Below are 27,973 nucleotides of genomic sequence, written 5' to 3'. Positions count from 1 at the left end.
TTAAAAACTCAGTGACTTCTAGGCCAGTGCTGTTCTTTTCACTACACTAAGCTGTCAGCCTCACAGAGAAATAGCACCTGTTGATAAAGCACTGTGAGTTGATGACTGCTAAAGGGATGTTGCACATCATGGCCTGCAAACCATCCACGGGCCCCGGCCACACCTACGATGTGCCATCATCTAAGAATGTTCAGCCAGCTCTAGCCAGGCTGTAGGCTTCCAGGGACCTAATGTACAGGAGGGAGAATACAGAGAACACAGAGCCTATCTCCTAGCAAATAGTTCATTGCAATGCACCTCACTGCTCATGTACTTCCACAGCAGCTCAAAATGCTTAGCTGTTCTCAAATGCATTCTCTTTTTCAATTAGTTACCTAGCTTGTTTACTTAGGGAAGAGGATGTCAAGTCCTGCCAAGCCGAGATATTAAATTCGGTTTTCCAGTTCTTCCAGGCCTCAGCCCCCAAACAATTCTATCAATGAACCCACAGCTCCTCTGGCTTGCCTTGCTGTGCCAAACTTGAGCCCCATAAGGCTATATCAATCTCAGCTCTGCCTGTAGCCAGCACTGCCATTCTCACACCTATATGCTGTTTGCCTCTGCTAGCACCATCCCATCCCTGAATAAACAACCTCTCTTGCTGGCCAAAATACTCAGTCACTTTCAACTGGGACCCTGCGATTTGAATCTTTAGCCCAACTTAGCATCTCTTAGCTATTTAAATTAGGTTTTGATCTTTCATTCCTCTCTCCTCCTAAGCACAGACCTTCTGGCAGAACTGGTAATGAAGAAAACTGCTTAATCCTATCCCAGGCCCAAGCGAACAAAAACAAAGATAATAATGTGAATTCACTCTGTATATTGTAAAGTCCTACATTAACAGATTATTGACGTCTCTAGACTCTTTTCATCACGCTAAGCTGTAAACACCTCCCCGCTGAAATGTTCCCCTCACTTCCATCTCACCCTATCCTTCTTAGAAATGCATTCACTGAGACTTTCGCCCTCTTTCTGCTTTCAGGATTTTGCTGAAGAATACTTCTCCTGGTCAGAAGCTGAACATCTGCTACACTTCCCAGGAGAGACCATTCTATAACCTTGACTCTATTAAGGGAAAAAGCTATCTTGACATTTTCATCACCCTTTTACCTAATATTAGCATAAAACTTTGAGTTTCAATTTCTAAACAGCCATGCTAGTTCCGTAGCTTCACATTCCCCCCAGATCCCCACGCTCCCTGGAATAGAATCTTAGATAGGACTCCTACTGATGAGCTTTACACAATGCATAGAAACTCATGACCTATGTGGAGCAATGAATGTACCAATGAATCGCTAAACATCTCCAAGCCTGTATGTACTTAATTTCTTGCCCAACAATAGTCCCTTATATAGTATATAAAGTTGTGCTGTCCAAGACAATAGCTGCTAGCCACATGTGGCTATTTAAATTTAAATTATTAAAATGAAATAAAATTTAAAATCCAGTTCCTCAGTTGCTCAATAGCTACGTGTGGCTAGTGGCTACTACATTGGACAACACAAATAAAGAACACTTCCATCATCACAGAAAGTTTATTGGAGAGCACTGATAAAGGCTGCTTATGAATAATATTGTTATGAGAAATGGCGACCAAAAGCGTAGAACATAGGCAATGAGTAACCAGTGCTCCCTACAAATCTACTCAAACGATTTGTCCAGGAAATGTACTCCACACTCTTCCAGCACTAGTATCAGATTTAAAAGCACATTTTAGCTTTAACAGGCAATTTGGTTCCTTACCAAAAATTTCTTTTTGTCACTGGCCCCTGCACATGAGCTTGTTGTTACTGTGGGGCTGTTCAGAAGGGCTGAGCTGCTGCTGTTGTGTTTTTTCTTTAAAAACAAAAAAACTGAGGTTAATAACTTGTATCCTCCATGCAACAGAAAAAGTTTGATGATATTCAAGTAAATTGTGGGTCTGAAGAGCCAGTACCTCTTGTTAAGATTACTTCCTCACCAGTAGTCAACCCTTTTCACAGCCTTCTACCTTCATAACCACTGACTTGACTCCAATAACACAGCAACAGACACAGTAAAAGATGAGGACTTTTCTTATAATAGCTTTTAAGCTCTCAGCAGATGGATTCCTAAAAGGTCATCTCCCTTCAAGGAATGATCAGGGACCAGTCCACCCCTCCTCTTCCCAGTTTGGTCCCTTTGGGCCTTCTAACTCAAGAAAGCTTCCCCTTTTCACCTACTAACTGACATCCATGCTAATAGTCCCATTTGGAGAAAGGTCAGCTGACTGGAGCGTTACAAGCACACTCCACATAGGAAGACAGGAAGGAAAGTGAGGTCATTAGACTCAAGCCTGGGGGAGGGGACTCACTTCTGGTAAAATACTCCTTCCAAAAGCAGCTTTGAATAGAAACGAGTTACAGCAAGGGAGAACCCACACAATTAGTCAGAATAATGTATGAAAATAGTACAAGAATGGGCCCTATTCTGTTGTTCCCCCAGTTCTGTAAGGTAACCACAAAAGTAAAAGCAGCTTTCCAAACTAATCCTTCTGTTATAACATGAAACAAAAGAACTCAGGGTCCCTAGTTTTCCTAAAGGCAGGAAATACCCTGGGAAGCTATATCTAGCAAACCTCAGACTGAAAAAGTTCTAGGCCTTATACTTTTTGGAGGAGTCAAGGGTACTTCTGAAGAATTGGTAGACAAGGTGCAAACGAGGAGAGAGAAGGTTAGCTGATAATGAAGAGAACAACAAGGGAGGATGTAATGGACAAATTTTCATCAAACACACCAAACACAGCCATCTGATATAGCACCAGATACCCACTAGAGAGCAAAACCCCCCATCATTCACTCCTCTCTACAGGCCAAAGTATCGAGAAAACGGAGGTAAATGACAATGGAGGTGAGAAGAAGGTTCTCAACAGCTCACAAGTTTAAATGTTAACAAAAATAGGAACTGTTTTCCTAAAGAAGCACACAACTCTCAATAAAATAGGCACCCGCAACTACCTGAGTTAATATGGGGAAACAACTGTAAACAACAAAATCATTCACTGTTACCTTTAGAATATATGACATTTTATTAAATAAATTTCCCTTCCTAATTATATTTTACATAAACGAATACCAAAATTAATTAATTTTTCCTAAGTATATACTGTAAGGTAGCTAAAAACCTTCTGAATTAGGAATTGTGAACCTGGATAAAATATTTGCCAAATAATCACTGTAAAGGAAAAATTATACAAATACTGTCCCCATAATAAGCAAAGGAATTATTCTTATTCTCCACAGATGAAACACTACGCACAAGGCTTTGGGACTGCAGATCATGACCCACACCTGGTTGGTATATATCATTTACCATTTAACAGACAAAAAGAAGGGGCCAATAGCATTCAAGCCTGGTATTAGAGTATCCTTTGCTTCTCAAATATTTCCCATTTGAAAACCCCTTCCCCCAAAATTTAGTTAAATCTTCCAGGACCACACATACCTGCTTATTTGGGTGACCCGTGTCTTTGTTCTTCATGGTCTCATATCCAGGAGCTCGAGAACGTCGGCTCATCTGGAGGGCCACCAGATCCTTCATGATCGAGTTCAATGCCTCCTGTTCGTCTGCAATAAAAGAGAGCACATGGGCTAAGATACTTTAATACTGACCAGCGAATTACTTTCACAAATTATATGACTAATACTCAGGGAGTTCTGCCCAGGTAAAATGACAGACGTTATAACTATAATCACATGCATTTGATGTCTCTCAAAAGCAGCCAGATAACTGAGGTCAGACTATGGCAACTTGAATTTTAACGGATTCTTAACAGCTCTGCAATCAGATTTCTGGCAGTAATAATTACCAATGCAGGGGGGCAAAGGAGGTGCTCAAACAGAGCAATTCCTCCTGTGCCAGAGAAACTCAATCGGGAAAAATAGATGGAAAGCTGGAGTGAAGTGAAAAACAACACAGCACAGTGTACTAGGGTACTGAGTGAAAAGATTAATTCATGGAGAGCTGATTATGGGACAGTCACAGACTTATTCTTAAAGCATCACATGTAGGAAGGCACATTTTAAAAGGTACCAAACAAGGACCTCAGGTAGCTGCTTTGAACAGAATTTTTTTTTACAAGCCTAGCCTTTGAATGCCCTCCCAACTCTTTACAAGTTTATAGGCCTTCTGCTTCCCACAGGGACGTCAAAAGGCAGTTCTATTGTTTTTCTTCCCTAACTGACCAAGCAGTGCATTGTCCCTGCCTTACTGGCATTACTTTTAATCCCCTTTTCTTGAAATAGCATAGAGTACTTGAGTTCTCATGCACTGAAGACAACTGGCCAAAACCCAGAACCCAAATCGGCCCAATTCCATGTTTTGCAAAGTTCCCCAGATCCTTCCAGAGATCCTTGTCCACTCAAATAGCATTTAAGAGTTGAAAATATATAAATCTGTTGGTCTAAAAAGGAACATGAGGGATGAGTTGTTACACTTGCTTTGGTGACAAATGAGTCACTTGGGAACTTGGGACACACATTAAAAGAAGTGAGTACAAGAGACTCCACCCAAAGAGTGGAGAGTACCTATCTTCTGCTCTTTATCATTGTCCCTTGGAAATATTCTAATACTTTGTGGAAAGGAAAGAATAGAATGAAGTATGGAAAGTAAAATTGTGCTATTTACCTCTCCCCTCTTCCTAGACCAAATCTGCTCAGGTGCCCTACATGCCCTCTGAGGAGGTGCAGAAAGGAAGGAGAAAGGTGCCCATGAAGAGGTTTTTGCCCGCTCAGAAAAGTAAAATAAGATTTAAAACTTGCAGGAAAAACATCAGTAGAGTAGCTTCCCATCTAATTCCATTTCAAAATATATACAAAAGTATGTATGAGGGTGATCGAGTTGTACTGAAAGAATGAGGTAAAAGGGATAACGAATGAGGAAGAAGTAGGTATCTACAGAAAGACCTGTTAAAATTAAAACACATATATCCCATCAATTACTTTATATTTTCTAGCAATTTCCCTACAGGCTTCTTAAAGAAAGGGCACTTGCTTGGTTTTTCATTTTTTAACCTCCCAACCAAGGTTTAAAAACTAGAACATAACACCTAAGCTAGGAAGATTGGTTTATACATATATAATATACAGAGGCTTATATATTAAATTGGCTTATGTATTATTAAATATAATATATATGTATAAAATTATTAGGCAACTGTAACAGTAAACTGGGATCATTATAAGGAGGTTTATGACTAGGTAGGTGTTTTCTGAGGAGCATCAAGAGAGATTCCCAACAGCAGAATGCATGGAGTTTTCCGTATCAAGATAACCAGCCTTAGAATTGAGAATTTCAGTTGTTGTCTCAACTCAGATAGTGAAACAAGATGGATGTGAACACACACAGACACACACACACACACACACACTTTTCAAGTCAAATCTACGACAAGTATGACTAGAGAAATCATTTCTAATTCTGTATAAGATGATTCTATTATAAGAGCTGGTTTATCAGGTTGACAAATTCTGTTTCCAGGAAGCTAACCAATTCCTGGCATTACTTAATGGATAAACTTGTTTGGTAGTTCCAGTGCTGAGAACACACTAGAGGAATGGTTTGGCACTATCTCTTGAAATCCAGGACAACAGACATAAGTGAAACAGGGTTATAGAATCTGATTTTGTGTCGAATACATTGCTAGAGGCAGACAGGTTCTTAAACTGATACTTCAAACTGAGGACATGGATAAAGACAGGAAGTAAATCAAGTGGCTCTTTTAGGCATTTCTTCCTGGATTGAGATTTTAACTGAATTATCAGCACTCCAGTATGGCATTCCTTAAAAAATAAAAACAAACAAACAAAACTTTTAAAAACAGCAGCTTTCTTAGAGTGCAGCAGTCAGATATATGGACTTTGGAGTCAGAAAGACCTGGATTTAAGGAGGCCTTGAACAAATCACTTATTTTCCCTCAACCTCAATTTCCTCATCTGCAAAACGGAGATAATAAAAGTATCATTTCACAGAGCTTCTGTGAGAGTTAAACAAAAAAAAAAAACTTTCAAATCATTCCTCATGACACCTAACCCCTGGTAATGCTAAAAAAAATGCTGGCTATTATTATCATCAATGGAAAAAGGTCAATGGGAAAAGACTGGAGGCCGCTTAATCAATCCTAATACTTAATTTTATTCATGAATTTTTATTAATATTAACAATAACCATTTACTGAGTACCTATCATGTATTATACATTAGATTGTTTTTGAAAGATATTTCAAGGTATTCAAACTCTAGGGGTAAAAGGATAGATGACACACAAATACAAGGTTATACAAATAAAGAGATTGAATTACACAATATACAAACCAGAGTACATAGATGCACATGTGTAAAAAAATTTTTTTTACAATGTGAGTAGCAAAAGCTTGTAGAGATGATTTTACAAAATTATTAACAGAATAAAGATTCTTTCAGAAAAGCAAGCTGTTCCAGCTATGCAGGAGAGCTTAAAAAATGAACTGAGGAGAGAAAGGTCATGAAAGTAAGTGAGGGGCAGAGGGGAAGAAAATAGAGTCAAGGACTGATCCTCAGTGAGTAGTAATCCGTATCGAGTAGAGTAGGAAGAAGGTATGCTGGCAAATAAGCCTTAAAGAGGATTAGAAAAAACAAAAGAGTGACACCACAGAAGCCAGGACCAAAGAAGGGCAGCGGCAGGCATAGGCCAGGCAGATCCAGCAGAGTGGTAGAGGCAGAAACAAAATTTTAAAGGGAATCAAGAAGCTGGAGATGAAAAGAAAATTGGAAGTACTGGAAATCAACAATGCATTTGTGAACTTTACATGTGAACAAGTTGAGGCACGGGTAATAGTGTGCTATAACCCCGAAAAGATTTCCAGAGGATGGGGGTGGTCTGAGCAACTAGGAAGAAGCACAGAGGAAGAAGTTCACTCTAGAGATTAAGAGGTTAAGAATCTAGAGGGGAGGACTATTCATAGAAAATAGAAAAGATGGGCCGCCCCGTGGCTTAGCGGTTAAGTGCGCGAGCTCCACGAGCTCCGCTGCTGGCAGCCCGGTTCGGATCCCAGGCGTGCACTGACGCACCGCTTCTCCGGCCATGCTGAGGCCGTGTCCCACATACAGCAACTAGAAGGATGTGCAGCTATGACATACAACTATCCACTGGGGCTTTGGGGGCAAAAATAAATAAATAAATTAATTAATTAAAAAAAATAAAATACAAAAGAAGGGATCTATGAAACAAGGATTAGAGTCCAGGCTTAAAAACTGGAAGCTCTTAAGCAGACAGATATCTATAATCATCCAGCAGCGCGTACTTTTTCTTCTCCTCATACCCTGACCTATGGCATGGAGGCTGCCAGGCAACACACTCTTCTCTCTTGAGCTCCAGGAGGAAGTCACTCTTCCAGACTGAACTATTACTTCTCTCTAAAAGCAGGGTCTTAACGCACTCCCATTCATGAATTCCCTTGGCTAAAAACCCAGAAAAGTCTCCAGAAGCACCATGTCCTTCAATAAACATTGTTGTCCTACATGATGTCCCTTTACTATGCCAGACACTCTTTTCCATATATACACATCCCCAAAGTAATATTTTAATCTTTGTTTTCACTTAACTAACAATGTTATTTCTTCATCTTGTCAACGCTCTACCCCGCTCTGCCAGATCATCTGATCACACTGCTCACCCAGGAGATCCTGTGCTTCAGAGTGTCGCTGAGTCAGATTTTACTATCTTACTCTTCATGACATTTCATATACTCCCACTGCCTCTACCCAGTCCATACCTGGGCAAACATCATTTTATAGCAAATATAAGCAAAAAGGCCCCAGCATCAATTCATAAGAAACTTGTTTCCTTCAAGGACATGGTTGAACCTTTGCTAGAGCTCAAAGTCAAATTCTTGTGTTTATTTTCTTTTTCTGGGATATAACAGCCCTTCAATACTAATTGATGGTGGTCCAAAATTTAAAAATGCATATTACAAAGTAAGCCACTGCTTCCTCATAAGAATCAATATATTACCACTATATTTTATTTTAATGTTTAATGAAATTAAATCAAAGGCCTGAAGACTATAGGGTTATGTATGTCATTCCCTGAACTATAGAATCGCTCCTTCCTGTGTACCTTTACACAGTTTTGACAAAGTACCTACGACACCTATTGCACTTATTTGTTTACATGTTTTTGGTTCACCTTACCTAACTGTAACTTCTTAAGGACAGAATAAATGCAGGTACAGGGCCTAACACTGCCCCTGACACATAAGAGACATTCAATAAATGGGCAAAGAATAAATGGATAGCTTACATAGATAGAACCAAGAAAACTGCTTCTTATCCTTTGTGTATTCCCCTAAGTAATGCTCAGTTGGACAGATACTTGCTCTTTACAAAAGCCTAAAATTCAGTTTTAAAATCCGACTATCAATTTTGAAAATATCAGAAATCTAGTTGTGACATAGCCATGTTGATTCATTAAATTGGGATCCCAATTTCAATCAAAACAGTTGCTAACGATTCCGAGTCTACACACGTGGTCAGATTCTAGCCAAACTGAATTGAGACTGATCTAACTAGGAGCTCCCAACAGACTTGGAACTCTAGAGACACAAGGTGTCTGTAAATCACAGTGATTCTGACTTCAAACCAAGCTATCAAACCAGAACCACACCACCCTTAATCCTGTACTCAGTTCACTATAGTTTCCTGTAACATTTCTAAGTTGTTACATACTTTTCAGTAATACTTCCCACTAAGTTTCAGATTGCATTTATGAAAAATCCAAACAGGGGCCGGTCCGGTGGCGCAGCAGTTAAGTGTGAGCTCTCTGCTGGGGCAGCCCGGGGTTCGCAGGTTCGGATCCCGGGCACGCACCGATGCACCACTTGTCAAGCCATGCTGTGGCGGTGTCCCATATCAAGTAGAGGAAGATGGGCGCAGATGTTAGCCCAGGGCCAGTCTTCCTCAGCAAAAAGAGGAAGATTGGCATCGGATGTCAGCTCAGGGCCAGTCTTCCTCACACACACACAAAAAAATCCAAACAAATGCTAGTAAATTAATCTCAGGTATTATTAACAGCATTTGCCTATAATTACTAAAACTAGGAGAGAATTCTAGTGTGACCAAGAAAAAATGACCAGTCAAGCCCCATTTTTTTTTAATAACCACACAGTATCAAAGCCAAAAAAAAGAACATTTCCTATTATTTACAGGGATAAGTGTAGTTTCCACTAGAAATTTACTGGGGCTAACAGCCAATATAAAATCTGACCTGTTTTTATTACCAACCCAAGTTGTCAAACAGGCTTGAGTTTGGGGCTTAGAACAACTCAGGAAAATACGACCCTTAACCAAAGAACCTGCAGGGCAGGGACTCAAATTAGTTTTAGTTCTTTCCTCACTGGGCTGGAGTTTAACAAGTGTAATGAGAATATGAATAAGTCCATGTTTCTCTCTCATCAACCACCTGAGTTCATCTAGAACCACAGCAACTAAAACCTGCGAATTTGAATTTTCATCATTTATACCACCAAAACGGACACTAGTATTTAAGCGAGAGACTGTGTGTGTATGTACATATTTATCCTTGCTGAGCCCTACATAAAGAGCCAGCTTCTGGGAGAATTCAGTATTAGCTCTAATTGCATGTCAAGGTCATCTACAAAAGACGGAGAGAATGGTATGCGGGGGTAGGGGAGAGTTCTGAAGAAAGCCAGGCAGTGGTTCTTTTTTTTTGGGGGGGGGGGCGGTGAGGAAGAGTGGCCCTGAGGTAACATCTGTTGCCAATTTTCCTCTTTTCGCTTGAGGAAGATTATCCCTGAGCTAACATCTGTGCCAATCTTCCTCTATTTTCTATGTGGGATGCCGCCACAGCATGGCTTGCTGACTGGTGTGTAGGTCCACGCCCAGGATGGGAACCCTCGAACCCTGGGCCTCCGAAGCAGAGCACACAAACTTAACCACTATGCCACGGGGCTGGCCCCCAGTCAGTGGTTCTTTTTTTTTTTTTTTTTTTAATTTATTTTTTTCCCCAAAGCCCCAGTAGATAGTTGTATGTCATAGCCGCACATCCTTCTAGTTGCTGTATGTGGGACGCGGCCTCAGCACGGCCCGAGAAGCGGTGCATCGGGGCGCGCCCGGGATCCGGACAGGGGCCACCAGTAGCTGAGCACGCGCACTTAACCGCTAAGCCACGGGGCCGGCCCTAGTCAGTGGTTCTTAAACCAGCTTGCCTAATATACTGCAGCCACCAAATGAGAAGACACTGAGTTTCTGGTCCTTTTTTCTTTGGGGATCTAGATCCTACCTACATAGTTCCTTTCCTCCCCATCACCGTCTCTCCATATACTCACATATTTAAATTTTTTGAAAATGTCTTGAAATGTGAAAACAGGCTGACATCTATTTTCATGTTAGACTATGAAATGTAGCCAACACATCTGGGCACTCTAACTAGTTTAGCAGTCAAGAAAGTGGGGGAGGGGGGAGTGCCGGCCAGCCCTGTGGCTTAGTGGTTAAGTGCGCTCGCTCTGCTACTGGCAGCCAGGGTTCAGATGCCAGGCGCACACGGACACACCGCTTCTCTGGCCATGCTGAGGCCGTGTCCCACATACAGCAACTAGAAGGATGTGCAACTATGACGTACAACTATCTACTGGGGCTCTGGGGAAAAAAAAGGAGGAGGACTGGCAATAGATGTTAGCTCAGAGCCGGTCTTCCTCAGCAAAAAGAGGAGGATTAGCATGGATGTTAGCTCAGGGCTGATCTTCCTCAAGAAGGAAAGAAAGAAAGAAAGAAAGTGGGGAGTGGGAGGTCTGCACACCGCCAAGTATTTCACACCCCCTTTGGGGCTTAAGACTACCCCCACAATTCAAAGATTTAGTTCAATCACCAAATTCTAGAACACAAGATAAATGTTTGAAGCCTGGGGAGGACAAGAAGAATTATGCACCCCATTTATAGTAAATGTTCAATAAGTATTTGTTCAATTACGTAGTTAAATACAAAGCCTTACTAGGTTCCTTTTTTGCCTACTGTCATAGGAGACTTTCCAAAGAGGAGCAAGCACTTCTGAGGTAAGGGAACGAAACAGTAAGCCCAGCAAATGAACAAACCCATCCCTTACTGAATGAGGGGCAGCATGGAATAGAACAAGGCAGTTCATTCAAAGCCAGAGTGTACAGACAGGCTGCAAAAGAATATCTGCCCAATGTGACACAGCATACACTTAACCCCCTACAAAAATGACTTGACCTTGCTATAGGGCAAAGCAAATATTAATGTTCTCTCTTCACATGGGGCACTTCACAGATGCAATGAATGGCTTTGCAAAGGATCCCTTCACTGAAGTTTACCCCTTTATTATTTAGGATAATACCAAATACTTTGCAAAACTTGTGATTGCGGACAAGAGTATCACAATAACTGATTCAACAAGAGAAGCAAAATACATCTAAAATGTTATTTGCTTCTTAATCTAGTCCAACAGGCATTTGCTAAGTTACCAAAAAGGACATGAAATACAATTCAGTTCAAATGCTGCGTGCGGAAGACATTAAAAGCCTTTCTTAGATTACATCTTCACAACAGAAATTGCAAATATTGATAAAAAGGAAATGATTTCATAGAGACTCTTTTGTGTAGCGAATGCTGCTCTCTTTCAAAAGTTACATAATTTCAGGGATACCGCAAGATAAAAATAATGGATGTAAAACACTGCAACCGGATTTTCAAAAAGCAGGATGTGAATTATAACTGGCAGCCCCCGACCAATTCCTAACCTCCAGCAATCTGCGTGCAGCTCGCATTTCTCAACCGTGCTGTTGATAACAGTGATTGCCGTTTTAATCACCTCGCAGCCTATCTCCCGCACGCCCTCCCCTCTGCTCCCGGGCGCGCACAGGGCTCGAGAGCGAGCCCCGGGAACTCTCGCAGGCCGGCCAGTGTGAGCAAAGGGAAGGAAATGACACAGGCAGGAAAAAAAAGCAAATCAAGGAAAAGACACAACAGCAGCTGGGCCTGCACCAGCCTCCAGCCCGGGCCCCACACTGCGCTCTCGCTCCCCCGCCCTCGGGCTCGCGGGCCGGCTCGCTCGGGCCGGAGCGGGCTGCCCCGCCGAGCACGGGCCCTCGACCCGGCCGCCGCTTCCTCGGGACGCGCCCGCCGCGCGGCCCGGAAGGAGGCTGCCGAGGGGGCTCCGCCGGCCGGGACCGCCCCGGCGGGCCGGGGGCGCCAGAACCCCCACCCGGGCCGCGGAGCCGCGAGCGGGGCGGGCGGGCGCGGCGGTCTGCAGCCCCGGCCGGGCGGGCTGTCCATGCCTGTCAGGCGGCGGCCCAGGGTCCTCCTCCCCTCAGCCCGGGGCGGGGCGACGCGAAGCAGCGCGGGCACAGGCCGGGGCGGTGGCGACACTCACCCATGGTGGCGATGGCGGCGGCGGCGGCTTGGGCCCGAGTGTCACCTGCGCAGCCAGGGCTGCATGCCGGGGGCCCGGGCGGCGGGGACGGCAGCGGCCCTGGCTCCGCGCGGGGGGCGCGGGCTGCGCTCGGGGCCCCCGCCGCCTCCCCAGGCTCCGGCTCCGGCTCCGCCCGCGGCCGGGCGCTGTGGCATGGGCAGGGTGGCCCGCTACATCCCTGGCGCTCCTCGGCTCGGCCCAGCCCGGCTTCGGCGGCGCCGCTCAACCCGCCCGCCCGGCAGTCCCTCAGTCTCGCAGTCTCTCCGTCCGGCCACCGTTCTCCACCTCAGGAACGCTCCGAAAAACAAACCGCTGGTCGCGCAGCTCGCCCCCTTGTCTGTCACTCACCCCAGCACCCACCAATCCCAGGGAGTCGCTGGACCTTCGTACCACCCCTACTCACTTCAACAGCCAATAAGAAGAAGGAAGCCGCTGCTCCCACCGCCCCCCCCCCGCTCCCTCCCCAACTCGCTCTCAGCCGCCAGCTAATCACCAGCACCACACGATGAACCATTCCCGCCTACTCTCACAGGATGCCAATGAGTGAAGCCACGGCTGTTTCTGAGGGCTGTCTACCGCCTGCCAATCATCGGAACAGCGCCTGGTTCACTCCGCTGCTAGCCAATCACGTAGAGGCCTCTGAGCACCCGCCTCTGCGCATCCCCCGGGTCTTGGCTGCCCTCTCTCCCCGGAGGTGTTGGTTACTCCAATCACAGCTCGCGCGTGAAGCTCCGCCCACATCCCCACCTCCCGTCAGTCACCGAAGGTTCGGCGGGCGCGCGGGCTGGCGCGGTTCCCCGCCGGCTACTTTGGGCCAGGAGTTTGTGACGGGGGCTGAAGGGGCCCCCTGGCCTCTCGCCCTCCTGGCTCTCGGCGGTCCCTGAAGCCAGCGTCCTGCCCTTCCCAGTGCCCACACCGGGCGCGTAGTAAGCGGAGAGCGTTCTGGCTCTGAGCGCTTCCCGGCGTGTGTCCACCTCTGCCACCGGATCCCCTGGCAAGTCCGCAGCTCCGGTCCAGACGCTGTGCTTGCCCGGAGGCAGGGGCGGCCTCACCACTGCCCGCCTTTTCCTGGGTCTCATACCTCCGAGGCCACACCCTCCGAGGGGCTGGGGTAGTGCTGGAATGTGGGTCCTTGGAAATATGGGAGTTCCGCTGCTGGCCTGGGCCGAAACCAGTAAGTGGCAAAATCAGAGCGGTTCTTTCGGGAAAAAAAAAACTTTTTTTTCTGGTTATAAAAGCAATACAAGCTCTTTGTATTAAAATTGAAAAAGATACTTAAATAAAAATCCCACCCCAGAAATAATTTTATCTTTTTCCTACCTAGATATACAACGTTTGACAAAGATGTCTTCATATTGGTTTGTAGTGTGCTTACATTTTAAGTGTTTTCCTGTGCTACTGAATATTGTTCCAAATCAATTGTACTGGCTGCATGATATTTCAAAATAGAGAGTGAACATAATTAATTTCCCCATTGTTCAACATTTTATACACTCAGATCTTCAGATTCCAAGTCCACCACAATTAATATGGGCTCCCTTCCTCTGGTCCCTGTTCAAGTGTATTATAAATTAGATGCCAGAATAATCTTCCTCAGATGCCATTTTCAACTATCAACTAAGAACATTTAGTGCTGGCTTTGCCTTGGGTGTTGAATCTCTCAAGAATTACCTTAGACTCCCATATTTACAACCCCCACCCCCAATATTTAATCAGGCCTCTTATCCTGTTAGGTTTTTTTTTCTCCAACAAGCTTTTAAGTCCATCATTTTCACTCTTGATTAGATCCCTACCCAGTTTATTGTAGTTCTTTAACTATAATAATCTCTCTTTTCTGGGAAGGGGAGATAAAGGGGAAAGAAAAGTAATATTTATCAGTCATTTACTATATGCCAGGTACATCATCTCATTTAACCTTTTCAATAACCCTGATGTAAGTGATACTATTGGCATTTAAATGATGAAAGTGAAGCTCAGAGAAGTACCATGTCCAAGTGGTAGAGCCAGGATTCCTACCAGGTCCATCTGACACCCAAAGGCCATGTTCTTTCACTAGGCTAGTGTTTCTTGACTGTTTTTTCATTATCACCCCCTAAGGAGAAAATTTTAAATTACTTAAATTCTCCCTAATGAGAGAAATTAAATACTAAGGAATAAGATTTTGTCAGGTAGGGTTGAGCTTTGAAGGCCACATACCACTGTATTATCTGATTTTTTTTCACCCCTTAAGAATCATTTTTCACCTGTTGGGGATATCACCCTGGTGAGAATGCATGTAATAGGCCAGTGCTGGAGGTCACAATCTGCCAATCTGAGGCTCAGATCTGACCCTTAATTTTATTGACCTGTGAGATAAATATTAAAAAGAGACACATTTATGCCAGTGGAAATCTGTACCCACTCCTTTGCCTGTATCCAGAGGTCTATTCAGCAGCTTCTCTTGGAATGTCTAAAACATGTCTCCAATTTAACATGTTTTACACTGAACTCTTGATTCCTTCCCCCCTTCCCAAAAAACCCTGCTCCTCTATCTTCCCAACTGTTACAATACAAACCTAGGAGGAATATTCCTTGATTTCACTCTTTCTCTAACACCCCTATATCCAATCATTCAGCAAGTCTTTTCAGCTTGCTTCAAATCGTATCTGAATCGAACCACTTCTTACCACTACCACCCTAGTCCTGGCTGCCACCCTCTCTCCTGGATGACTGCCTTACCCTCTTAATTGGTCTCATTTCCTCTGTGATCACCCAACAAATGGTTCTCCACAGAGCAGCCAGAGTGATCCTTGTAAAATGTAATTCAGATAATGTCACTCCCCTGCTGTCAAGTCTCCAATGGCTTCCCATCACACTTGGAATAAAACCCAAACTTTGTCGTGGCCTTCCAGGCCCAACAGGAGCTGGCCCCTGCCATCCTCTCCTGTCCCATGTCTACCACTGGCCTTCTTACCATACTTTGAACCTACCAAGTTCAGGACCTTTCACCTCAGGTCCTTTGCACTTGCCATTTGTTCTGCCTGGAATGCTCTTCCTCAAGATGTTCCCATGGCTAATTCCTACATTTCATTCAGGTCTCTGCTCAAACATCAACTACTTAACAGTTCCTAACCACCCCATCCAAAATAGTTTCTCTCTCCTCCGTCATTCTGTATCCCCATATTCTGCCTTATTTTTCTTCATAGTGCCTGTAATTATATATTTGCTTATTTGTCTTCTCTCCACCTACAATGAACATAAGCTATGTAGGAGCAGGGACTTGGTCCTGTTCACTGCTCTATCACCAACACTTAGAATAGTGCCTGGTATATAGTAGAGAACTGCCATACAACTACTAAGCCATAGCTGAAAAGAGCCTTCTGATTTTCCTTCTACTGTTCTAGTAACTGCTTTTTTTGAGGGCTTCATTTCCATTGTCTGTCCCTTAACCAGCCGTCTCAGACATTCTCACACTGCACTTAGCATACTGGACTATCTTCCGAACTCTAGAGGCGTCACTCCTTGCGTATCTATCCCATAGGCACTTTGGACTCCACAGGTCCAAACTGAATTCATCATCTTCCTCCATAGTTCTCTATTTCCTCTCTCCATCTTCAGTTCCCCAAGTTGGATGCCTTCGAGTTGTCTAACTTGGAGAGCTCTTCCTCTCCATTTCCCTTCCCCCAGAGCTAATCTAGACCATGTCTCCAATCTGTCCACTCCTCTCCTGTCCCCAGCTCCACCATCCTAGTTCAAACCACCAAAATCTCTTACTTGGATTAGTGTAACAGCCTCCCAATGTGTGCTTACATCACAGGGTGATCTTTTCAAAACAGACACCTGATCTTGTCATGCTCTGCTTAAAAACTTTATAGTTTCCCATCGCCCTTAGGATAAGTCAAATACAGGAATGTAGCTAAGAAGGCCCTTCAGGAGCCAGGCCATTCTCCAGCCACAAGTTTTTCATTTTCCCACCTCCCCAACCCTATCATTCAAATTCTATATTCTGGCCACACAGAACCACTGGCAATTCCTCAAATATGACTCTCTCCCGCCTCTACACCTCTGCATGTGCTATTTTTCTCTGTTTCAAACTCTCTTTTCCTGCACTCTTGCCTCCACCCCCGTTCTGTCAGGGAAGAACTAAGCATAAACATCACTCTCTCCAGGAAACCTTTCTAGGCAGATACCCCCAAATCTGGGTACCAGAGCACCTGGTACTTTCTTGATCAAAGTACTTGTCCTACTCTAATGTGATTGCCTTTAAGAAAGTAAACACAGAGACAGAAGCTGTGTCATTCAAATTGGTATGTCTAGCATCTTTCATAACACATTCAAAAAACAAGTATTTGTTGAATAAATGAACCTCAAATGGGGATGCTAGTAATTGAATATAATTTCCACAAGTGTGCCCTTTTAGCTATATATTTTATCTGCTCTTTCTATGTTGTTTCTCCCCTCACTCTTCATTTTCCCCATGTGAAGGCTCCCAGCTAGGCCATGCCTTCTCAATTCTGTTCCCCTGGTTTTACACTGAGTAGATGCCCTTGGTTAAGCACCTGAGCCATATCTGACCCCAAAGATCACAACCTACCCTTAGTGCTCAGGACCTCAGAAAATGCTGGTCCCGTTAGGCAGCCCAATCATACACCAGCTGGACAGTTTCCTTTTTTTCTTTCAAGAGCATAGGGACACTTGGACATATGATAGGGAACAATAAATACAAATTAATGAATTCTCAGTGAATTTGGTGTAAAAAAAAAGAAAACAAACCAACAAACTTATCACCTGATTTGAGGAAAATTCTTTTAATTCAGAGGTAAAGTGGAATATATTCAGATTACCAATTCAACCAGTTAGTTTATCTGCATTGTTAAGGAATGATGTACATGGAAAATTTTTACAACCATGATGTTTTATATATTACTGACATTTATTCTAAAGAAGAATCTCTTTCATTTTGAAATTCCATTCTATAAATTTATCCTAAAGAATACTTTGCAAGTGAGCAAAGGTAAAGAATGTTCATTGAAGCATCTTTTGTAAGATAGCAATCCACACCTGATCTTAGCCAAAAGGCCGAGAAGCGATAAGATAGCAATCCAAATGTCAGCTGATAGGAGACTAGTTAAATAAATTATGGTGTATTAATTAATACAATAAAATACTATGTAGCTACCAAAAAGAATGAAGCAGACTTCTCCATACTACCTTCAGGTGTCCATGATATAGTAGGAAGTGGGAAAAAAAAAACAGGTTGTAAAGCAGAAATGTACACAGTGATCACATTTCAATTTTTAAAAATGTTCATTCATACTTGGTGGGAAAAAAGGCCAACATTTATTAAACACTTACTATTAGTAGATACTGTTTTAAATTCTTAACACATATTAACTTATTTCTCAAAACAGCCCTATGAAATAGGTATTATTATCCCCATTTTATAGATAAAGAAATAGGTGCAAAGAGATTAAGTTCTTGTTCAGGGTTGCTAGCAATTGGCAGAGTCAGAGTTTGTTCCCCAGCAGACTGGTTCCAATGACTGGAATAGAGTAGATTGTTAATGGTGGTTATATCTTAGGAGATAGGATTAGATGGGACTTTTTTGTTGTTGTTACATTTTTCTGTAAAGTTTGACTTTTTAAAGAAACAATAAATGTTACCTTTTTGGCCTAGACGAAAGAAAGACAAAAAGAGAAAAAAGTGAAAACTGCTGTCCCATTCACTGTCTGGGGGTAGATAAGAGAGAAAGTGATTTCAGTTAAGACTAGTATGGTATCTATCTTAACACTCTCTTTTGCCAGATCTATTGGCTCATTTATTTTCTCTTCATAGAATGTCTCCAGAGAAGTTCCCAGGGATTCAAATAAAAGTCTAGAAGTTGGCCTCTCTTAGAGTTTGAAGCTTTATTGACTGATATAGTCTAAGCTTCAGAGAGAAAAAAAAAAAAGTAACTCAACCACATAGTTGAATTTCCATGGTTGGCTGGAGGCAGAACCTTCACTGTTCCTGCTCAATTCAGTCGGGGCCTCTGGCAGGGGGGTGGGGTGGGGCACCCACCTACCGCATGAACACTTCTTGTAAGAGTCAAGGCTACGGAGAGAGATACCTCCATCCACTGAAAGGACACTTGAAAGTGAGCCCAAGCCAGCTGCAAGGTGTTGAATGATTCTGTGCTGCTAAGACAATGACCAAAGATAAGGCAAAGGCAAGCCAGGACCAGACTCCGTTCTTCTGACTTTAAGGTGCACCTGACTCCCGGCCTCTCATGTGCTGTCTCCCTAGATGGACAATAATATGACAAATTTTCTTTTTTAAAAAATGCTTCCCCTGATAAAAGTAATACATGATTTTAGAAAATAAAGCTCAGTTATAATATCATCACCCAGATATAACCAGTTTTGGTATTTTGGTACACTTCCTTCTTGTCTTTTTTAAAAAGTTCATATATACAGTATGATACATATTTTAAAATTTGGACCATACTATACATATAGTTTTGCATCTTTGTTTTGCAATTAACATTATATTGTAAACATTTTCTCTGACATAAAATATTCCTTGAAAAATAATTTTTAGTGGCAGAGTAACTCATGCCCTCTCTATTTAACTATTCAGTTATGTAGTTAGTTAACTATTTAATTTATGTAGCTAAGGGTCTCTATACCAGATCTAGAGGCAGAACAGGTCCAAGTAAGGTTTCATTTCCACCTTTCCCATATTAACTACAGCAAAGACTGCACCACCACCAGGGGTCAGTGCAGAGCTGTCTAGTATGCCTTGATGTAAGAAAATTAGTTACACAAGAATCCATATTAACAAATCCTATTAGATTAGAGGACTACTCATAGGAGTAGCCAAATTCCCTCCCAGAGTGGGCTCCCATAGTGCATATTTTTCAGATCAGAAATTATCAGAGTCCTCTAAATTAATTTATATTCAACATTTACAAAACAGCTATTTTTATAAACCAAGGTCTATCAGTACAAAGTGTACTATTAGACCTGTTCTCATCTGCTTGGTATGAGATCATTTGTGCATAAAACACTTGGCCTATTTTATAGGTTTGTTATGAAAAGCAAAAAAAAACCAAACAAATGAGGGCCGGCTCCATGGCGTAGCAGTTAAGTGCGCACCAATGCACTGCTTGTCAGGCCATGTTGTGGCAGTGTCCCATATAAAGTGGAAGAAGATGGGCACAGATGTTAGCCCAGGGCCGGTCTTCCTCAGCAAAAAAGGAGGAGGATTGGCATGGATGTTAGCTCAGGGCTGATCTTTCTCACACACACACACACAAAAAAGTATCTTGTAAATTATGAAGCAGCATTTAAACTTGAAGTTGCCCTATTTCAATGATGTGCTATTCAGATATTTGGATGAGTTATGTCCTATAAAAACTAAAGAATCCCAGGTAGTATCAGGATTCTGAAATGAGGTATAAGAGCATATGCTTTGGCATGATCATGGATTATTTCATTGCTTTTCCTCCCCCTAGCCTTTGCTCTCCAGCTGTTGAAGTCACTATGGAATTAGTAATCTGTTTTTCCTAGAAGCTGAAGTTAACATTTATACCCAATTTGGTGTTTGTTCTTTTCCATCCTCATTTACTTGAGGCTCCTTCAGGAAAATGACTCGTGAGCTCAGAACTGCTTAAACAATTTATAAGTAGGTGAATGACAGGGATCAAAAAGCTACTCCAGGCCCAACATGCTTGATGGGCTACAGCACAGGTAGTTGGCACCCCTGGTCTCTCTAAACCCAGAAGTGATTCTTAGGAGCAAAAGGCACCAAGGGCCCTATTTCCTACCTGGCCAGGCTTCTGACTCACCCCTTCACCCTTCCTTCTGTTCTCCTTTCCTCTCCAGTTTCCTGTGCTCCATCATTTGGCATCAGGGATGAAAAGGAGCTAGGGTTAGGCATTCTGGGGACCAAGCAGCTTTCAAAACCAGCTTGGCATAGCCTTGTCTGAGAGCAGTCCAATCTGCTGACAGGTCCACTCTGACCAATCTCAGAACACACAGGGGCCTGGGCAAAGTAGGTCCTGGTAGTCCCTTATCATTGGCACTTGATTTCCTACTGGGTTAGAGCTTGAAGCTCCCTGGCAGAAGCAGGGCACAGAGGCCACATGAAGAGAACAAGGATGCATGCACAGCAGCTCACACTGCCCTGGGACAGCTCCAGTGGAGAGCAGTCCTGTGTCTTCCCTCTGAGGTCCTTTGTCTTAGAGCAGGATCTAACACAGGGCACCAATTAAATAGCTTGTGCTCCTGATAAGTGCAGTTTCTGGTACATAGTAAGTGTTCGATAAATATTAGTTGCATGAATCAACGACAGGTTTAGGCCATTAGACCAGCAGCAGAGGACAGAGCGCCTGAAGAGAGTTACATTTCTCTGGTCAATCAAAAAAAATAAATAAATAAACAACAGTCCTGGGACTGGAGTAGTGGAACTAAGCCCATAGACTTGAAAGGAAGTCAAGAGGGTCCCAAGAGCTGGACATAAACCCAGGAAAACTGAAGGGTCATACAACAGCGATGCAGCAAACCAGATCAATCACTGTTATTATTTAAGAGCAGTTTCTAGTACACGCGCCCTCAGGGCACCTACCATCCCCACAAGGGCCAACTTCCTGAGATCAGAGTCTGATCAGCTGGCTGGCGCCACCCTGCATCCAGGAGGGAGTGGGGGGACTCATCCAGGAGGGCTCTGACATACCAGCAGAGCTGACAAAGAGGCCCCACAGAGATGTGGTGATTCCCTTAGCCATAGAGCTGCAGTCCTTATGCCTCCTAACCTGCTAGGTCCCCCATCTGCTTCAGTCTCAGAGGATGCTGCAGAAGCCTGTGCTCCAGAATAGGCTGCCAGTTGCCTCGGAAGGAGCCCAAGGGCACACACAGACTGGTTACTCAATGTTGTCATAGACCTGGATCACATCCTCATGGTTGCCGAGAGCCTGGATGAGACGGGCAGCCTGCTCCAGGTCGGGGTCAGCCAGCCGCACCTTTGTGTTGGGGATGAACTCCAGCGTACAAGACGCAGAACACAAGCCCAGGGAGTCCAGCTTCTTCCTCACTTGATGCAGTGAAGAGGCATCACAAATAAACTAGGGGCAAAGGAAAGTCACGAGGTGAGGAGCCAGGAGATAACAGGACAAAGCCAGAGAGAACTCTGCAAAACCTGAATGGAACTACTATACTGTATCACTAGGTTTAAGCTCTTCACTGGCAGAGAAATAGTTTTCAGTGTTCTGAATCCTTCTCACAGTCCTCAGTAGAGTAAGCCCTATCCATTATTCATTTAATAAATGTTTGTGCAATATGTGAACTCTTTATGTCACCTGCACCCCAGGTGCAGGAAACAAGAAACCGAGAGGCATGCCTTAAAATGTCTATTAGGACCCTCTCGCAAGTCCACCAAACACTAAGGCTTCATACTCACTTTAAAAATGTTCTTTTCCTCTTCGTCTTCAGTTTCCTTGACATCCTCAGCTCCTGCTTCGATTGCCAGCTCCAGGGCACGCTCTAGGTTCACAGCGTTCTTCTCTCTGTCCTCCACTCCAACCACAATCACCCCCTTTTTGTCAAAGGAGTGGCGAGCTCCTTCAGCCATCATTCCCCTGATAGGAAAGGAAAGGGGCCAGAGTGAATGCCTTCAGACACTCAGCTTCCACACAGCACTGCGTTCTAACACTCTACTTCCCACTCAGCCTCGGGAGTACAGACAGACATGGAGCAGCTCTCTTCCTGAAGGAGAAGATGCAGCTACCGCTGGGCAAAGGAATAATTCAAACATCTCCCCACCCTCTATTTTCTGCCCTGATGAGAGTTTGGAGGATGCAAAGACTTTGCTCGTCATTTCCTGTGCCATTAAGACTCCAGTCCTGGTGGTACATTTTAAGACCTTGACATTATATGCCTATAGAGGGGATAATGGGACAACGAGGTCCTTCTACATGTGATGAACAAGTCTTTTAGATCCTGCCTAGTACAAAACACATTAAAGGAGAATAAATGATCCCATTTGGATTCTGCTAAATATGAAGTGTGCTTAAAACTTGAAACTCCACCAGGAACAACAGTACTTTCCTTGCAAAGAATTGGAACCTCAAGGCTCCATCCTCTTCCACTCTCCCCAGACACACACCTACCCATTCTTGTTCAGGATGTGTTTGATGTCTGAATGGCACTTGGAGCCACTGTTAGATAATACTTCAATGAGCAGAGAAGAGCCACCAGGGCCTCGACCCTCATAAAGCAAATAAACGTCCTTGGTTTTCTGCAATAAACAACATGAGCACATTTTCCTGTTTCCCTAATCCCTCCTGCATGTCAGCCCAGAGCCACAGACACCACAAAGTGGATTCCATGGGATAGGCTCTCTGGGGTAGAGCCTAGGCTCTCAAGTCTTTATTTTTGTCCCCACCCTCTGAGAGGAGACCCTTGGGACCAACTTTTGAGCTAAGTGGAAGTACTACCCATTCCTTGGAAGGGAGTCTATTTCTCTGGTCCCTGAACAATCAATCAGCTATCTCCCCACTTTGTTCCCTCCCCTCCCCTGCGGAATCCCACATCTGTCCCCCAGTCACTCCCACCAAGACTCATCCTCCTACACCCCATCCCGCCTGAAACCCACCTGTGAAGTCTCAATGCTCCTACCCCTGGGCTGCTGAGTAACTGCTGTGGGAAATTACATACCTGGGCCCTATCATAAGAGCCACTGAAAATAGCATAGCCACAAAATTTAAACAATCAATCAAAAACTCTAATGACCAATCTCACCTAGACCTCCCATGCCACCTCTATTCATCCCTTGCCCATGCATCTGATCTTCATCACTCTCTCCAAGCCCTTCTGCCTCCCAGGAACTGTCAACTGATGACTTCTTCCTTCCTCTTTTACAAAGGAAATAAAGGACCACCAGGTGGGGGAAAATCCTCTGCCTCCACCACCTTATCTGCACCACAGCCCACAGGAAGGCAGTATGTATAGTGGATAGAGCACAGGCTCTGGAGTCTGACTGGTTTCAAGTCTGTCATGTTCTGTGTGACTTGGTCACCTAAGCTTTCTGTTCTCAGTTTCCACTTAAGGCTGTTTTGAGGATTCAGTGAGATAACGCATACAGAATTCTTATCAAAGTATTTGGTTTAGAGTAAGTACTCAATAACTATTAGCTATTAAGATGATTATTACTTCCTCAGATCCTTCCTACTTGCCCCAGAGGAAGAGGTGTCCCCTCACCTGGGCTCTACATCCCTAGTCCTCCCACCATCACCATCACCGGCACCCTCTCTGTTTCTACTGGCTTTTCTCCTTTAGGGCATAAATATCTAAAAAGAAAAACAGGGGCCGGCCTGGTGGCGCAAGCGGTTAAGTGCGTGCACTCCGCTGCCGTGGCCTGAGGATCATAGGTTCGGATCCTGGGCGTGCATGCACTGACTCACCATTTGTCAAGCCATGCTGTGGCGGCATCCCATATAAAGTGGAGGAAGATGGCCACGGATGTTAGCTCAGGGCCAATCTTCCTCAAGGAAAAAAGGGGAGGATTGGCATCAGATGTTAGCTCAGGGCTAGTCCTCCTCACAAAAAAATAAATAAATAAAAAAAGAAAAAGAAAAAGAAAAACAAACGCTTCCTCAATCTAACACCAGGGCCTTCCCCACACTGTGCCCCTTCCTTCTACCCCATCTCCTCACAACTTGACTAAGCAGTCCTCGGCTGTATGGTTCTGTACGTTGTCTATCCATCCTATTTCTGATCGTGCTCCTATAACCAATGTCCAAGGACATAGAGCCACCAGAAGGCTCTGGGTTGAGGGTGTCAACCACAATGCTACCCTTCTCTCTCATAATTTAAGGAATGTTTGGTGGCCTTTCAGACATGGACCCTGGAGGGTCTGAGATCAATAACAAGAATGTCAAACTGAGGACACACCTCCATTTTCAGCGATGCCTCAATTGTTGACTTGGGCATGTGTTTGCTGCGACACACCTCTAAGATGCTGGCCAGATTGCTGTTGAGCTCAGGGTTGGGGCCTCCTTCTGAGATAGACAGAAAAGAGTGAGTGAAAATATCTCATTACAGCATGGAATAAAAAAGAGATTTCTGCACCCTGCCTCCCCAAGCCAATAGAGTAGCAAGTCACCCTCTAGCTCTCGGTTAGTTTATCCAGAGTTTGAATGGGATATGGTGGAGAAGTATTTTGGAAAAGTAGTTTCTAATTCACTCTGTCTTTAAGGATGGATATCTTTCTGCTAGGTTTCAGCAAACACCACTTTGCATCAGATGAAGAGGTAACAGATGTAAATGGTACCAACATTTCCTGGACTTATTAGTACCCCTTGCTCTGATTCTATTATTTTGTGCTTAATTATTGAAATACTCATGACATTATAATCATGCTCTCTCTGAGGGTAGGGGCTATATCTCATTATCCTTGTATTATCAGTGCCTGGCACATAACAAACACTCAATAGTGTTGGTTGAACTCAACATCAACAATTTAGTATAAAAGGAAGCAAAGAGAAATACCAGGCATGAGTTCTAGAGGTAAATGAATATTTACCAAGTGCCTATTATGTGCCAGAAACTACTTCAAGGTGGGCACTATCCCTGTTTTACAGAAGGGAACTGAATCTCAGCAAGGTTAAGCCATTTGCTCAAGGTCATACAGTAAGTGACAGAAACCAAGTCTTCCTGTCTCCAAAGTCTGTGCTTTTTACAGGATTTTTTCTCCACTCCTACAAATACAAAAAAGCCTTTTGTTACAGTGGCTATATAACTGAGAAGAGACATGGTTGCAAACCCACCTTCCAAGAAAATGTATCTCAGGAACCCTAACTAAGCAAACTGAGGCCTAGGCAAGTAATAGCTTTACTCAATGCCCCTGCCACAACCTGTGTGCCACCAGAGGGGACTGCAGAGGGCTTGATTTGTCTCTTCAGGAGAGAGACACATGTGACTTTACTCTTAGGGTCTGTTTCTATGAAATACCCAGATACAGACTAGGATGAAGTCTTATCTCCCTTTTACCATCTTATCTTCCTAAGAGCAGCTCCCTGACAAGATGGCAGACGCTCAGCGTCTGTAAAGGTGCGTGGGGACACCCAGTGTAGATAGGTTCTTACGTTTAACCGCTAGGCGGATGCTCAAACAGAGCTTGGAGAAGATGCGACTTCTTTCGGTGTCCTTGGGACCCTTGATGTGCCGGACTTTGGACCACTTGTTGTGCCCGGCGGGGACCGCCGCGGTGAGGTGCAGCATCCTGCCCCGATCGGGGCTACAGTCCGAGGACGCAGGCTGGGAGGCCGGGGGGCCGAGCGGAAGAGCCGCCCGGGCCCCGGGGCCTCGCGCCCGCAAGCAAGGGGCAGCGGCCCTGCTCAGGCTGACGGCAGTCCAAGCTGCCATGGGCTCCGACCCTGGGCCAAGGTCAGCAAGAGCAGCGAAAGAACAGCGGCCAACGTCGGCCCGTTCCGTGTGCCGCCGAAACAACCAGGTCTGGAGCCTGTGGTGGCTTCCACCCGTCACCGGAGACCTAAAGGCTCAGGCTCACCCGGGACAGCCGGAACGCGAACGACCCGCACCGTCCCCGCAGAAGCCGGGAGTGGGTACCCGCGATAGTGCAGCACACTTCCTTTCCCCAGTCCGTTCCAAAAATGCCTCCCCAGCGCCGGCAAAATCCGTTCCGCCGTCGCACGGTACTCGCTCGTCTCTCACAACGGTGCGGAACTCGGGCCGAGGTGGGGGAACCCCATGCTCAATCCCTCCCGGTTGCTTGGGGAGCTCAGGATTTTATTTCCCACAATGATCTGATAGATACATCTGAGTTATGAAGCTGATTTTGCTTCCGAATTGCTTCCTAACTCTGAGCAGGTCCAGAATGATAAACGTTTTATTGTTGCAAAGAAATATGTTATTCAACCGCCACCGAGATGCGATTTGCCCAATCATTTAGTCTCGGTGAACTTCCTCTATCCTATCTGTAAATAAGGATGCTACTACTTGCTTTACCAACACAGGAAGATTGAAAACACAAAATAAGCCTTTGGAACATTAAAGTAAAAAGGTTTTATATAGATAGCAGCAGCGTAAAGCCTTCTTAGGAGTCCTCCTTTGAATTTTTAGCAGTCACTTATGAATCGTTCTTTTATTATTTGTTATCCAAGCTACTTGGGCTGAGACTATCCTTGTATCTGGCAGGTTAGAAACACCAGGTTGCTCCTAGTACTTCTCCCAATTCCTGTATTAAGCACAGACCTGTGTCCTTGCTGGTCTATGTTCCGCCTCACTTCACACATGGCTAATTTTTGTTTTTCCTTCCGGATTCAGCTCAGGTATCATTTTCCACCAGAGGAAGATATCTTCAAATTCTCCACTTGGGCTTAGATGCCCTACTCTGTGTGCTCACATAACCCTTCACGCCTTCATGTCTGTACCTTAGCACTTACCTTTTTCAAAATGTTTATGTCTATCTCTGCCACAATATTAAATTCTTTGAGAGCAGGGCTGTACTTGCCCAGCACAGTTCTTGGGTTTTTTTAATAACAACTTTATTGACATATAATCCACATATGGTACAAGTCACCAATTTAAAGTGTACAATGGTTTTTAGTATATTCACAGATGTGTGCAGCCATCACCACAATCAGCACAATTGGCAATCACCAATTTACTTCTGTCTCTATGGGTTTACCTATTCTGGACATTTCATGTGATGAAATCATACAATATGTGGTCCTTTATGATGGGCTTCTTTCACTTAGCATAACATTTTCACGGTTCATTCATGTTTAGCATGTATCAGTACTTCATTCCTTTTCATTGCCAAATAATACTCCATTGTATGAATATACATTTTATTGATCCATTCATCAGTTGATGGACATTTGAGTTGTTTCTACCTTTTGACTATTATGAATAATGCTGTTGTGAACATTCATGTACAGGTTTTTATGTGGAGACATGTTTTCATTTCTCTTGAGTATATACCTAGGAGTAGAACTGATGGTCATATAGTAACTCTATATGTTTAACCTATATGTTTAACTCTATAAAACTCTATGTTTAACCTTTTGAGGAACTACTAGACTGTTTTCCAAAATGATTGCATCATTTTACATTCCCATCAGCAATAGGTTTCCATTTTCTCCACATCCTTGCCAACACTTATCATCATCTCTTTTTGACTATAGCTGTTGCCATCCTAGTAGGCATGAAGTGGTATGTCATCGTGGTTTTGATTTGTATAGACAGTCCCCAACTTATGATGGATCGACTTACAATTTTTCAACTTTACAATGATGCAAAAGCAATATGTATTCAGTAGAAATCGTACTTTGAATTTTGATCTTTTCCTGGGCTGGCGATATGCAGTAGGATTCTCTCTTGTGATGCTGGGAAGTGGCAGCGAGCCACAGCTCCCAGTCAGCCATGCAATCACGAGGGTAAACAACGGATACACTTACAACTATTCTGTACCCATACAACCATTCTGTTTCTCACTTGCAGTACAGCAGTCAATA

At 44.0% G+C, this 27,973-nt stretch overlaps 2 protein-coding genes across 7 annotated transcripts in view; both read right to left on the bottom strand.

The window, feature by feature from the left end:
• Window positions 1-12,830, bottom strand: part of MAP3K3 (mitogen-activated protein kinase kinase kinase 3) — a 60,210-nt gene extending 47,380 nt beyond the window's left edge. Inside the window, exons 1-3 of one of the 5 annotated variants that reach the window (XM_058561323.1) lie at window positions 12,439-12,830; window positions 3,502-3,623; window positions 1,783-1,875 (exon numbers count right to left, since the gene is read on the bottom strand). In XM_058561323.1, the coding sequence (XP_058417306.1) occupies window positions 1,783-1,875; window positions 3,502-3,623; window positions 12,439-12,442 (219 nt within the window). In that variant the 5' untranslated portion in view covers window positions 12,443-12,830. The remainder of the gene's footprint in view (window positions 1-1,782; window positions 1,876-3,501; window positions 3,624-12,438) is intronic. The other 4 variants (XM_058561320.1, XM_058561321.1, XM_058561322.1 and 1 more) reach the window with 4 other exon arrangements.
• Window positions 12,831-19,855: 7,025 nt separating this feature from the next.
• LOC131417646 (translational activator of cytochrome c oxidase 1) lies at window positions 19,856-26,053 on the bottom strand. Of its 2 annotated transcripts, none has more exons than XM_058561332.1 (5): window positions 25,580-26,053; window positions 24,387-24,493; window positions 22,604-22,731; window positions 21,895-22,072; window positions 19,856-21,559 (listed from the first exon to the last, which is right to left on the bottom strand). In XM_058561332.1, exons 1-5 carry the CDS (start codon window positions 25,857-25,859, stop codon window positions 21,359-21,361), a joined length of 894 nt encoding a protein of 297 aa, XP_058417315.1. In that variant the 5' UTR covers window positions 25,860-26,053; the 3' UTR covers window positions 19,856-21,358. The 2 variants fall into 2 exon arrangements, with proteins under 2 accessions (XP_058417315.1, XP_058417316.1); XM_058561333.1 differs by having other exon boundaries at window positions 24,387-24,490.
• Window positions 26,054-27,973: the final 1,920 nt, after the last annotated feature.

The sequence above is a fragment of the Diceros bicornis genome, chromosome 18 (genome assembly GCF_020826845.1).
Source record: "Diceros bicornis minor isolate mBicDic1 chromosome 18, mDicBic1.mat.cur, whole genome shotgun sequence".
Classification (NCBI taxonomy): domain Eukaryota; kingdom Metazoa; phylum Chordata; class Mammalia; order Perissodactyla; family Rhinocerotidae; genus Diceros; species Diceros bicornis.
Note: the sequence above shows the minus strand (reverse complement) of the source record. Positions and strands in the feature narration are given on the sequence as shown.